The 15,241-nt window shown below is 35.9% G+C and overlaps 1 protein-coding gene across 1 annotated transcript in view; it reads left to right on the top strand.

Annotated features, from left to right (window-relative positions):
- Positions 1–9,101, top strand: part of LOC113233083 (protein takeout) — a 29,407-nt gene extending 20,306 nt beyond the window's left edge. The window contains exons 3-6 of the mRNA XM_026468064.1: positions 198–319; positions 6,604–6,737; positions 7,686–7,835; positions 8,599–9,101. Coding sequence (XP_026323849.1) covers positions 198–319; positions 6,604–6,737; positions 7,686–7,835; positions 8,599–8,750 — 558 coding nt within the window. The 3' untranslated portion in view covers positions 8,751–9,101. The remainder of the gene's footprint in view (positions 1–197; positions 320–6,603; positions 6,738–7,685; positions 7,836–8,598) is intronic.
- Positions 9,102–15,241: the final 6,140 nt, after the last annotated feature.

Raw genomic sequence — 15,241 nt, forward strand, 5'->3', positions numbered from 1 at the left:
CTATGTCAAAGTCAAAGGCAGAAAATTTAATCCAGTGCCGTGCACAGGAGCGTCATTCCTTGGAAATGTTTAGTTTAATTGATTGTTAACATTATTACAAAGGAATGGAAAAGAACGGTACGTCGTGTAGGCTACTTTCGTGCACCCTTCTATCAGACTACAAATCTTCTCAACCGACTGTCTTCGTGTATTTCCAGGCGGAGCCGATAATAATCGACGAGCTCTCCATTGCGCTGGGTGGCGGGCCTGACGGCTACCGAGCCACCTTCAAAGACATCCACGCCACTGGAGTATCCAACATGACCATCACTAACGTCAGGTAGGCCTATAACAGACTCTGACATCTAAGAAGAAATTACACGCACATTGGACTTGTCAACTTATGTCTCAAGGCGACAGACGCAATGGCAGTGCCCCTCAGATGTTATGGACGTGTTGTTAAGCCGTGCAGCTTACCATCAGGCGCACGACTTGTTCGTCCCGTCTCTTGATATTATAAAAAAAAGTAATGGGATGAGCAAGTCGTTCACCTGGTAGTAAGTAACACGCCACGACAGTTGCAGTGTCACTCAGAGCTTTAATCGCAAAGAACTGAGACAAAAAGCTGACAAGTCCCATGGAACTGTACATTACTACAGCACTGGGTGCTGTAGTGCATTTCAAAACCGGAACGCAGTAATGCTCACATTACTGCGTGGCAGTGGAAATAGGTATAATGACAGCGCTTCCCTAAACGAACTCTTTCACACAGAGGTCTACTGTTATTATCTTTATTACATAAACCTGTTTATCTATATACTTGCGCAATGACTAAATATCTACGTAATTAGACTCTAACGGATCTGTTTGCGGTCTTCTCCTTCACCCTATTGTCTCCAAGTAGATAACGGATATCTCGATTAGATGGTCAGAGATAGTACAATTGTTACGTAAATTGACGTAACACGGAGACTATCAGGATCTATAATTGTGGTTACGTTTGTCACGCTACGTTCTTAGGACGAAGACTAGATCTTTGTACGATTTTATGTAGGTTTTACGGGATTTCCTGTTGGGAAAAAAGATGACATTTTTCTATTTTTTCCTTCTTCACTACCAACAAGATCTCACTCTTGGTTAGTGTGGGATCATGGAAAAATTTCCATTTTGAAAAAATCGTATTTGTTGACAGCTAACACCTATCAAAAGTTGAAATTACTGAACGAATACGATGGATCAAGAAAAAGGTTATTTTCGCTGTTGTCCAATCATTTTAAATCTCGTTTTTCTAAAAAAAACTTGCTTTTATTATATTTACTAAGCGAAGAACATAAATATGAGCCTTCAATAATATTTTTTTTCATTTTTCCTATTTTTCGGATAAATAACCACTATATAAATTTTTCAGAAAATTACACAACAGTGCTCTTCTTGGTCTATAATAAGGCGACATCTACAAAATAACAACCATTCACGAACAAATTTATTTCATGTAGTTTCTATTATTTAACCCAATAATGGAATTCCTTGCTGGCTGTTTCCGAGCACATACAACTCGAGTATCTTTAAGCGGCGACTGCATAGGCATCTTCTGCCTCGTTCCATCATAGATCCATCTTTTCTCCAGAGCTAGGTAGTGGTAAAGAGTAAGTTCATTTACTTTGAAAAAAACTACACGTGTAGATTTTTATTTATGTATTGTTCCAAAGTACACCAATACAAAGTATTCAATAATTAAACAAACGACAATATTTTCAAGTGTTAAATGCTTTACAACTCAAGACAAAAGAGTATAGCTATAAAACAATAATAGGGAATTCACACGACCATCATACAACACCGCTAATGTATTCTTGTCACGATTCATTAAAACTTATGACTATGACAGAGACGCACGGATGTGTCATTGCTTTTTGCCGTTTCCCATTTGTGACCAATTAACTTGTAGTTTTATGAGCTGTAACATTTGAGCTTGTTTCTTCATCTGATTGATGAATATACACGTCTCTTGAATACACATTCAAAATCTGCTTAAAAGTTTAGTGCTTACAATAGCAATAACAAAAACAAAAATGGTTCGACTTTAGCGTGTAGAAAACAGAGTGTATTTTTTTTAATTAAATGGATTTGTTCTTAATCACTACCTAGCTCTGGAGCAAAGATAGAATCTACGATGGAAAGAGCTCGCCTAGGAGATGCCTATTCACCTTAAAGATACCTGGGTTGTATGTGTTCGGAAACACAGTTGCAGGCAGGGAATTCCATTCCTGGGCTGTGCGTATAATAAAAGATGATGAAAAGCGCATAGTACGCTCGAAGGGAATATCGACCAAGTAAGGATGATATCCCGCGCCGTACGTCTGGAAGTCCGACGGTAAAAGGGGGCGGGCGGGATGAGCTAATGGATCTCATGGGCACACTCACCGAAATATATTCTGTAGAAAACCAATAGACACACAACTTTGCACCTGTTGGCTAAACTATGAAGTTTAGATTCGAGCTTATCGTGCGTATAGTTTGTTAAAAAGTTTACTTACCTGATTTCGCTGTATTCGTTACCATGGTCTCCTCAACGATAACTAAAACGCGTGTGGAAGTCCTCGACAAAACGAATCATGTTTACTCATATATAAGGTAACTGCAGGCTTTCAATCTCGCTGCATTTCCGCATCCCGGGAAAAAAATATCGTCAGTGCGGTCTCGAAAATGTCGAGAAAAACGAGACTTTCGTTTTCGAAACGAGTAGTCTTACTTCAAAAGTAGGTTTCAATACATAAAAGCATTTAGGCAGTTAAAACATGATGTGTTAATTAAATTCTTTACTAACTCACATCATGCTCGTAAAATCAAAAATTATTCATAAAAGTATTATTTAAATTTTTAGAGTTGTTACGTAACAAACAAAGACCGTTTAAAGTTACAAATACTGATTTTGTTACAACCGTTCTTCAATCTCTATGTATAACCAAGCGCCACTAACTAGAATAAAATAAAATCTGTTTGTAGTAGATTTGTAATACTTTTTAATTCAGTGACTTAAATCTCAAATGTGATATTCCCGAGATGAAAACATCACTCTCGAGTCTCGAACATGCCAAAAAATGTCGACGCTCAAAATTTCCTGAGGATGAATACTGTACACTATTGAGGAGTTCTTCTCATCTGTCTGCAATTTTTATCATTAGATCAGCACCAGGTCACTGTAGCATTTTATTTTTATTGGAATTACATCTATGTGCCAAGCTTTATTGAAATCGGTTAACAAAAGTGGGATTAATTCCCAAACTTCCCGCCCTTCGAGGTACAATATTTTCTTTAAATTTGAGTGGGACGACTACTACTACGATACACCCTTTCTAACAAAAAGAGATACAATCTAATTGGAGACTCGCTCGTTTTGTGGGTAAATTAGTATCTGTTTTTAGAGCCAATCAACCTGCGACTATAGAACATTAAAAAAAATATCGGGATAATAAAATAAAATCATGCCGTGTATTGAAAGTAAAAAAAAGTATAATAATTTATTAAGAAACCACGAAAGTCAATATCATTGACGGTAGTGAGACAATCTCATAACCATAATGGCCGATTTACAGATCAACATGTTCCAAGATGTGGCACGATAAGTACTTTTACTTACAACTTTGTACTTAATTCGTTTAAACCAGCCATAAGCTGTCTTTATATGTTGTTTTCAATTACTTTGTGACCTACATTTATTCCTCTCGTGAGTTTGGGTGTAATTTGTCGTTGTCTATGTGTGTGTCCATGGCACCCGCGACACTGGGTTTCCCTAGTGCGGGACTATGTTGAGTGTGTGCGTTATTATTGCGTTGTGTACCGTCGCCTAAGGCATGATAATGCTAGCTGGGGTGATGTCATGAAGTCAAGACCTTTCAGCTTAACTCATTTAAATAAAGTATTTCATATTGCTATATTCTGCGGATCTGTTGTTGAAAATATACCCAAACATTTTTGCAACGCTCTACGTGTCCAATTTAATAACGCTGTCACAGCTCCCGCGTTTTTGCTCCTCGGGCATGTTCACCGCGCGTGGACAGCTTTGACGCCGTAAAAGATTATGGTGCACAGTTGTCTACGACTGTCTCACTGTTGCAAGCGATAACCTCTACCACGAGTTTACTGTGACAGTCGTCTCTAGCAATCCCGTAAATTACTTAACGATTGTTCGCAGTATACGTATCGTGATTTTGGTATGTATGGAAAATTATACAGTGCCCCTAGCGGTCACAAGAAGAAACACCATTTTGTATACAAATATTTTACGCGTTCGCTGCCGAGAACTGTCACTGTATGGTAGAGGCATATTCACAAAAAAAATTATTTATCGAGTTACTCCTTAGTATAGTACTCATATACGCGATTGGGATACAAATCCCTTAGATAAAGTGATAAAAAGTATGCCAAAGCTCACAAACATAGACTTCCTCATTCCGTGCACATAATTATAAAACAACCTTTTGAGTTAATGTACTTAAATTATAGTGAATAATATAAATATTAGTGCTAGTGTTAATTATACTATGAACACATGAAGAAAGTGTCTTCCCCTTAATTAATATTAAAAAGAATAAAGAAGAGAAACATATTTTGTCGATGGAGCTTGTAAATAAATTATTTTTATCAATATTTATCTAAGTTTGTAAGAACAACTGGGTTTGCTCGAGTATTAGTCACGATTATTTGTACAACAAAGAGTGTTTTAACACAGTATGTTTGTGCTCTTGCAAAAACGTGTAATGGCTATACGCTCAACTCCATAAACAAAGTGTCTTAGGCTGAGATTTATAAACCAAACTTTGACTTTGACTAAGCAAAAATGACTATCTAAGGCAGTTTTTAATTTTAATTTTTTAGTTAATTTTCTTGGATACACAAATTTAATCTTTTAACGAATTCATTTTGAGTAACTTTTAATAACGTGTTGTGATGAATTGTATTACAAATCGTATTCTGAACCTCAGCCTTCAACTCGTTTACACTCGCATAGGATTTAAGGTAAATTTGATTTTTAACAATCCCCACAAAAAATATCTAAAGGGGTGAGATCTGGTGACCTCGCAGGCCATCTCATTGTGCCGTTTGTTCCAATCCAGGTATTAAAATGGTTACTAATGTAGGCAGTAGTGACTCTGCTGTTATGGGCTGGAGCGCCATCTTGATGCAGAATTATTCGATTTCGCTCTTCCTCGAATAAAACATTTAACTCATTTCTTAAGAGATCCAGTATTTCAAGATACTTGACACTGTTTGATTTAATTAACCAATTTTATGAGAGATATTTTATTCTTATAATTAACCCTATCGATTGATTTAATAAAAGTACAGGTTGCATTTTTTCAGATTGAAGCGGGTTCGATTCCCGCGTGTTGCTAGAAATTTTCGAAAATCTAGGAATGCAGTTTTATTTCTTTTAAAAAATAAAGGAATGTTTCCTTTAAGTAAAAATTTCTATCTCCAGTATTTAACGTACTTTCCTTCCAAGTGGCATTACAAATTTACACTTGTATATAAATTACAAGAAAACCGTTCTATTCAATAGGTACTTTTCAGAAAGCGATGTTTTGTTTTATATCAACTGAACTAAATAGAACACGTATATTAGACGATATTATTTTTCAAATAACTTTAATTTTGTTTGTAAAAAAATAAATTCACTCTCGACCCAAGCAAAACGAAACAACAGTATTAGTACGGGAAAAATTTGAATTCAGGCCATTGACTTACAAAACTATTCGGGCAGAGATAGTATAGACTCTAAAAGTTACAGTGTTTTGTTTTACAATATAAATTTCGACGTTATTGTCAAAGATTTTGTGTCCAAGTTTGCATGGGCTCAAACACCTATAATGTTTAGCTTCCATTTCCTTCTACATAAAATATACATTTCCGATTTTTTTTGACTCTGCATCATAGTAATAAAATGGGGTACTATCGACTCTTGAACAATTCTAAAATGGCACTCGTGGCATCCTATTTGCTGTAATCTAAAGCTAAAGTATTACACTAAAACGTATCCGGAGAAGTCTAGTTCAGTATGACCTTTAGTCCATAGAGTGGTGGTCGGGAACTAGTACCTATTTTGGCCTTGGCCAATTTCCAAAACACCAGTATGATGGTCCACCGATGAGCTGGTGGAAAGATTAGATTAGAGTAAAAATACCAGGACCTCGACATTCTCACTCGTTGGGGTTGAAGCACTATCCTTGCGACCTCGATGCTCTTTTTCATCGACCAAACGGAGGCCCAAGAGCTAGCAGCAATTTTGCCCAACGAAATAGCAATATGAAGGCGGAAGACTGCCAGCACGTTGGGCATCCTGTCGGGGACCAAATTTTTTTTTTTGAGCAATTATTTTAATGGTTAATTTTGCTACTTCTCCAATTTAAGGCGTTTTCCTCTCAATATTCTTTGAGTAGTGAGAACCTATTTTTATTATCTCCAGTGTCAAATTATGTATAGTGGCGAATTTAAGGATATTTCAATAAAACTTAGCAAATAGATGTAATTCCACGTACTTTTGAGGTCGGTTTTTTAGTACTCTGTACTGAGATTATATACATGTAGTTTTGTAGGTAAGAAAGAATTTTTATTTGTGTGCAGGTCAGATCCGGAGACACATCAATTTCAACTGACGCTGTTCGGGCCCCATATCAGCGCCCGCGCACGCTACCGTTCTTCTGGAGTGCTGCTGCTGGTGCGCGCCTCGGGCGGCGGAGATTACTGGGGCGAATATGGTAAGTGTACTCATACTTTGGTGAGTGAGCACTGCATTTGAGGTAGTAGTTATTCATGAGCTACAGTTACTATTTACAAATAAAGCTGGTCTTTGTATATAGTATAATGCATTCTCTGTGAATACTTTAGTTCTATAGTTAAAAACAGAGACTGAGAACCGTAACCATTGTAGGCGTCTCAGCAAATGCAAAAATGATTGCTTGCTAATACAGTAAAATTTACAATGTCTGGTTTCTTTGTTAACGCAACCTGTTCCAGTATATTTAAAACTTTATGTTATTTATTTTATTATATTCGTGTTAACAACTTAACAATTGTCACAAGAATTACCATTCAGGAAATATACAAATAGAATGAAACTAATTATAGTTAACCATATTATAATAATAACCATATAGATAACTGCTTCCGTGGCCGAACGGTTACCATGCCGGACTGCCACGCAGAGGTCCCAGGATCGATTCCGGCCGGGAGAAATATTTATATGACCTACATTTATTTCTCTCGTGAGTTTGGGTGTAATTTGTTGTTATCTATGTGTGTGTCCATGGCACCCGCGACACAGGGTTTTCCCTAGTTCGGGGCTTAGTTGAGTGTGTGCGTTATTATTATTATTATTATTATTTTATTATATGCTAGAATAATGACAGTTAAAACAGAAGTGAATAAATCTGCGCCTGTGCATGTGAAGTGTGTGAATAGCAAAAAAACATGCAAACTTTGAATGTGTGATAAACGACAAATTTCACCAAGGATTATAAGTTCAACTTTGCACGGACTCGAAGGTCTATAACAGTTACATCTTATATTAATGTCTTCCTTTCTCTACATAAAATAACGCTTATTTAAACCACACTACATTATTGTAATAAACTAAAATTCCTGGACTTTTTTTCCAAAATGGAAACTAGACAGCCTTCAACAAAACTTGAATATGATATCAACAGACGGTGTAAAGGCGAAGGTGTACTTCCGCGGGGAGCCGTACGAACGTGACGGACGGACCTACCTGCGGCTGCAGCAGCTCAAGCTGGACTTCTCCGTCAAGGACATCGAAATGGGCGTCGAGAACCTGCACAACAGCAACGCTGTGCTGCGTTAGTATTTGATCTGACCAGCATTTGATTAACCTGTCTTTGTTTGTAATTGCAGCTATCTTCCAGGGTTGTCCTGACGGACTGCCATTAGGACAACCCTATATTACAGACTAAAGAAATTTCAAAAACTTTAGCTATAACGGAATAAAGGCTACATCAGACAATACAACTGTAGCAAAGGGGATGTCGGGATTTGGATATCCCATGACGTTTCAGGGTATCTGTACATAGGAGAAAACTACAAAAATGTTGCAATTACCGTAATAGAACCTGGTCTCATACTAGGGAATTCTCTCAAGATAATAAAAGTCGGTGCTCGTTGCTTATTGAGGACGTGAAAAACGCCTTACAATTTAAGAACAGCAAAAATAAACCATTTAATTTGCTCTTGACAAAATTTAGACGTTATATTATTTTATGAAGGAAATTTTCATACGTGAACACTATAATACTAAAGTAGCAAGATGACTCCGGAGGTACACAGAACAATGAAACAAGAAACATTTTTAACCGACTTCAAAAAAGGAGGGGTCCTCAATTCGATTGTATTTTTTTATTTATGTTACGCGATTACTCGATTTGAAAACATACTTTGATGATTACTTTTTGTTTCTTATATTGATCTTACCGTAAATCAAACCCGGGACATCAAGCGCCCATGGTGGTTTCCGCTAGAACATCAACGTACAAATCTTGACACATTATTCACCTTTACTTGTGTGCTTGCTAAGAGCATTTTCAAGTTTCTTTCTTCCGATTACAGAAGCAGCACTAAACCTGTTCATTAACACGAACGCCCAGGAGCTCCTGAAGGAAATGAAACCGGAGCTGAAGAAAGACCTGGCTGAGAAGATGTCGCGCTTCCTCGAGAGGATCCTTGATCACATACCCTATGATGACTGGATTGTTGACTAAGTGAGAAATAAATGGGAACAATTAGGGTTTTAACTGTTAGCTAATAAACCATTAAATCATTTCATATCTTTTATGACGTTCATTCCATTCTCTACGTTCAAGTCCATAACTTATTTTACAAGAATAGTTGTAGACACCGTAAAAATAAATAAAGAAGAAATAGTTGTTTGTTATGCTAGGCTGCAAAGCTGTTGTTTGACACGAGTGCTTGTATTAAAACGTGAGCAAGCGGAGGGTTCCAACATTACTCGCTTCGCTCGTGGATTAAAAATAGAATCCTGAGCATAGCGAGACAACAACTTTGCTGCCGAGCGATACACACAGAAAGAAAAACAGTTGAACTATAACAAATCAGTTTTAATAAACAAAATTAGTTATCGTTGTCAATTTAATGTCAACAATAATAAGGATAAAATATACCAACTAATTTATGTTACATAAATAATGTACGACAAATCGCGTACTTGAACGTGTCATTATGTTTTTTTCCATCCATCGTCGAGTTCGAATTTCAAAAACCTTTTCCACGCTAGCGCGGAACAAAACACTTTTATGCGCAGATTTCTAATGAGAAAGAAAGCCTTTCCTAGCTAGTGAGGTGAAGAGAAAATTAAACACTTAAGTACAAAATATGTAGACTAACTTTACAGGTACGCACGTCCATCGTTTCCTCATAACAATCTTCATTCATCTAGAACGTCAGTTAGATTGGTGCTATTTTGTTAAGTAAGAAGATCTGGTGCATAAAACTCATATATATAAGATCTGTATTAGTTAAGTTAAAACTTAATTAGTTATAGATTAGTTATACTATAAACAACCATTATCATGCTTACATATCATTCATTGGGTTACCTATCTACTGATAGTAAACAGAGTTCGGACTACTGTCCGAAGTGACATTTACCAGAAATAGCGTTTGCTCGAATTTTCATAACCTCGAAAGTAATTTTGAGAGGAAAATGTTTTTTTCTTTTAAAACCTAATCTAACCTAACCCAGCCTAAGCGCATCTTTGCAATAAACATCCAACATATCCTGAAAGAACAACGGTTTCGTTATAATTCTGTTTTCGGTGTAATGACAATTCGAAAAAACGTTATTTCGGATAAAAAAATTCGAATTTGTGATAGGTTACCCATTCATTGTCATTTTAGTATTTTCTAGATACACTATTCTAATTAAATAATTCTAGTTAAATTAAAATTCTAGATTACCCAGAGTTGATTATTTCACAAAATACAGATTGCTTCATCAAATACCACTTATATCAGTGAACTATTAAGCGTTGTAGGAATTAATTAGGTGCTATAGCATTGCTTTGTTCCTTTTCCCGTTTTCTTGTAAGTTAATAATGAAGTGAGACAATATTCAAGTTCTAGTAAAACCAGTTAGGATAACCTGCTCAAACTTTAACTTGATATTATTTTTTTAAGTTATTTATTCCGAATATTATCTACGTTTTGGCGTAAGTTTCATTTTATACTGTTTTAGTTTAGATTTAGGTTAAGATGACTGTAAATTATAATTGATTAATGTCAAACAAACCAATCTGTTTTATTTAACTACCCCTGCTTAAAAGTCGATACAATATCTATATACCTGTATCTATATACTTAATTTCAATCCATTTAAACAAAAAGTAAATAAACAAGTCAGTGACCTGACCACGGAAGTAAGAAAAGAATGGAAATGGTATCAAGCAACATTTGTATCAAAACCGGTGTCGCCACACGCACACATTTGAAAACGTAATCTTACATTAGTACTAAGATAACATAATTTTGATTGGTTATAAATTATCAAACGAAAATAGACAATAATAAAAATATTTTGGTAAAAAAAAATTGAAACTTATTTGGATCTAATAAGGTTTTATTATTACTAGTCACATAAAAGCTAGGAATCCTATGAACATAAACTTCTTGGAACAAAAGCAAAAAGTTGACAACCTACAGATAGGGATGTGACATTTAATTTATATCAACATTATGTTTCATAACTAGCGGAATATTGAACAAGGCATTGCTTTATACTTGCTATAATTAGGAGTATATGGAAACGGAATTTGAAGCAATTTCTTCGGGAACTAGAGTAGCTGACTTTTACATGCACACATTTGTTACCAAATACGCATAAGGTTTTACTATACGCAAATATTAATTGATATTAGCTACGCATGCGTGTGCGTATACGTAGCTACATGCTACAATTACAGTATTAATGATTTATTATACTGTCATCGTAGTTTCATTAACCTACTAGATTTCAAGTCAATCCGATCACTGGAAGGGTTGAAATATTAAAACACAGTCATCATAAAAGTCTTTATTCTCCCTGAAACATGATATATGTATTTGTTCAACAAATACCTCTTTCTGAACTGGTTGAACATGACTACACCTATAGCGTCGATGAGCTTGTCAAGAAAATGAAGATACTTATTTCCGAAGGTGAAGAAGCGAATCATTTGTTTCATGAAAACTTGACGAAAAATAACTGACAATGCTTCAGAAATGTTTTCACATTTAGATGTGGTCTATAATTTGTGAAGGCGACTCTGAGTTTCATCTCCACCTAATTAACCAAATGATTTATTTGAAAAAAAAAATGTAATGTCATAAAATACCTATAGTAAATGGTGCTACATTTAGTACGTAGTAATATTTATATGCCCTACATTGACTTACAAACAAATGGACGACGGGTCTAATACAAAAACCACAAAAAAAATGTCCCAAGTCAACCTATTTAAACGTAGTGACATGTAAAGGAATATGAAAAAGCTAAAACGTTGAATTTAAATTGTAATGTCATCGCAGTACTGTCTAATTTTGCTTGCTTCGCAGTCAGTCGAACAAACGAAGACTAAAGCGTGAATGACGCTCTTTATACGATTTTAACGCCCTATAGGTTCGGTTACTTTTTAGCGCGGACCCGACGTCCATATAATTGTAAGTCAATGATGCCCTACGTTTATTTCTCTTGTGAGTTTGGGTGTAATTTGTGGTTGTCCATGTGTCTGTCTATGGCACCCGCGGTATCCTTTGTGAAAGAGTTCATCCGAAACCGAAACGCAGTAATGGTCACATTACTGCTTGGCGGCAGAAATAGGTAAGGTAAGAAATAGGCTTTATGGTGACGTTATTTTGTTTTTAAAAATAACTAACACTATTCAGACTTAAAAAATTGCTTGCATCATCTGGGAATCGAACCGACTAAATGTGAAAAAAACAACTTGTATTTATATGATGCCAATCGACAGGGTATACTTTAAAGCCTTTCAAGTAAGAATATTAAATTAAGTGAATGCCATGTATACCAGTATGCGTATTTTTACAGCCAAGTAATTCTGAGAATTTGGTTTTCATAAAATGTTCGAGTCCTGTCAAAGCGAAGGAACATTTCTCTGTGTTCTATCTTTGAATTAATAAAATTATAATATGAGCATTAGTGCATTTGTCTTTTGAATGGTGCATTATTGTATTCTTCTGAAGTTGTAATGTGACATGAGCAATCCCAGAATTACACTTGCGCAAAAAGCAATGTGCAAAACAAATTACCTTCTTGTGGTTTCTAAGATGATTTCTAGAAAGTAAATCATATTTGACCATGACCATGAGACTGTAATTTTGTTTGAAAAAAACGTACACAATTTAGATCCAAAAAAAATTGTCTTTAGGGTTTTGGCGAAATTACGGGTACACGGGACTTGTAAAAGTCAAAGTCAAAGATTATTTATTCCATAGGTAAAATAAATTTACACTTAAAAACGTCACATTTAAGCTATTGCTCGTTCACTACGCTGACCTCCCTGAGAAGAACGAGCAAGAAACTCTAGGGATTGCTCTTTTCAAATAAACTTAAATGCTGTGGAATATACTTTGAATCAAATTTGTGTGGATTCTGGAGCCGTGTCGTCTTTCCATACATCTTTATCTAACACGTAGTCTTCAATTTTGTAATATGATTTTTCGATCCAAATATTTTTAATGTAGTTTTTAAACTTAGGAAATGATAATATACGCTTTACCCCACATGAGAATCCTGTAGGACATTATACTATGGAAGTAACTAAAGTAAACTAGTCTAGCAGTACTAACATCGGTAAGCTCACGTATTTTGCGGACTGCGTATGCAGCGGAGCTTAATCTGCTGGCCAGGGAAGATAGTAGCGGTTATGGACCAGTACAACTAAAACGAAAAGCTTCTTAGATTTATCATTACCTAGGGCTCTCTAAGCCTCATTCATTTAAAACATTCTGATAAACTTAATATATGCTCCGGAATCTTATTGTAAAAACGTATACAGTTCCCCATAAAAGAGTTGTTTACCTTGGTTAAACGAAATCGTGGTACCATGAGTTTGGATTTAGTTCTAAGGTTAATATTATGGATATCTTCTTTCTTATTGAAATTATGTATATTTTTACGGGCATATAAAATATTTGAGTAAATGTACTGTGATGCCACAGTCATGATACCAGTCTCCTTAAACTTTTCTCTGAGAGAAACCCGAGAGCCTAAACGGTACACAGAACGAATCGCTCGTCTTTGCAATACAAATATGGTTTGAATATCTGCCGCTTTACCCCACATGAGAATCCCGTAGGACATTATACTATGGAAGTAACTAAAGTAAACTAGTCTAGCAGTACTAACATCGGTAAGCTAGCGTATTCTGCGGACTGCGTATGCAGCGGAGCTTAATCTGCTGACCAGGGAAGATATATGTGGAAACCATTCAAGTTTATTATCTAAGGTCACTCCCAAGAAGACTGCTTTATTAACAAGGTCTAACTTTTCTCCGTTTATTTCTATGCTTGGACTAGTCGATTTTACGTTAGGTAATTCAAATTTAACACATTTTGTCTTCTTGGCATTAAGCAATACATTTTTAGCATTAAACCAAGAAACTACCTTAGAGAGGATATCATTAATATGGTCATAGTTAATGTCATGTCTGTCTGTTTTAAAAATCAAGGATGTGTCATCAGCAAACAACACTATTTCGCAATAGTCCTTAACAAGGAATTGCAGATCATTAATATAAATCATAAATAAGAAAGGTCCAAGTATTGAGCCCTGCGAAACACTCATTTTTACCGGAGAACCCAAAGAAGTCACTCCATTTATGTCTACTTTTTGAATTCTACCGTTGAGATATGACGAGACAAGTTTCGACGCCTTGCCATTTACACCGTATCAACTTTGTATCTCAGGATAACGGGCGCAGTAGCAGAGCTCAACAGATCTTTGCAATTCAAAACCTTCAATGGACCTGTAACTGTTATGAATAGACGTGTTGCTTACTATAGGTGTACATTTTTTCCGCCCCGTCTTGCTTGCTATGATCAAAAAAAGAACAAGTACAATAGACAAAAGACGATACAATAGCAATAAACAAATAGTAATCCTAATACTTTGATTTAAACTTTCACGATTTTCACACATTATTTAATTTTTAGTTCGAGACATCATGTATAAAACATATTTTAATTACCTCGACGTTTCGAACGTAATGCACCGTCCATGGTCTCGAAGGGGCTGAAGAGGTGGGTGTCAACATCTTCTAGCCATGCGAGTTTTTCTAACTACCCGTACTTGGTCTTCATTATTTATTTGTGCACTTGGGTCGTCACTAGACCAACACACTCACGACATCCGACGACTTGTCGGGCGATACTTTATGTCGTTTACATTTGCTGATAACTGGATCCCGTGATGATGAAAGCTTACAACCGTCTTCTCGGTTGAAATTACGGTATTTTTTTATTTCAATAGCTTCACGTACGATTCGACTATAGTGTTGACGTTCTATGAAAGGATCTTGGGATTATAAAGCTTTGGTTTGGTCCTGACTCCAAAGAATGAAGACAAGGACGGATATGCGGAAAAATCACATGCGGAAACCAGTATTTAATCCAAAATCTACTACTACCTTGATGTTATTAAAACGCGAATGGAATATTATGAGCTCGAAAATTCATGAGGTTAAAGCAAGGATAAACTAAGTAAGATGAATTTATATGTCACGTAGATCCTAATTAGAATTGAAATGTCTCAAGTTACCTTGGATGTCAGCACACAGCATTCACATGTATACATAACTTAGCACCCTTCTTGTAATAAGATCAAATTTGCAAAAATACAACTTTTGAGGAGAGAGAATTAAAAGTTCTTGGAACGAAATTAATAGTAGCAGTAGAGGTCCTTGTGAAAGAATTCGTCCTTGGAAATAGTGCCACCTTACCTATTTCTGCCGCCAAGCAGTAATGTGACCATTACTGCGTTTCGATTTTGAAGTGTAAGGGTGCTGGTGAAATTACAGGCACATGGGACTTGTCCACTTATGTCTCAAGGTGACGGGCGCAGTGGCAGTGCCTCCAAGATCTTTTTTTTATTATCAAGTGACGGAACAAACAAGTCATATGGTATTATAAAAAATAATAATCTTAAGATAACTTATAATAAAATAGAGAGTTATAAAAG

The sequence above is a fragment of the Hyposmocoma kahamanoa genome, unplaced genomic scaffold (assembly GCF_003589595.1).
Source record: "Hyposmocoma kahamanoa isolate Upper Pololo Valley unplaced genomic scaffold, ASM358959v1 78, whole genome shotgun sequence".
In the NCBI taxonomy this organism is placed as follows: domain Eukaryota; kingdom Metazoa; phylum Arthropoda; class Insecta; order Lepidoptera; family Cosmopterigidae; genus Hyposmocoma; species Hyposmocoma kahamanoa.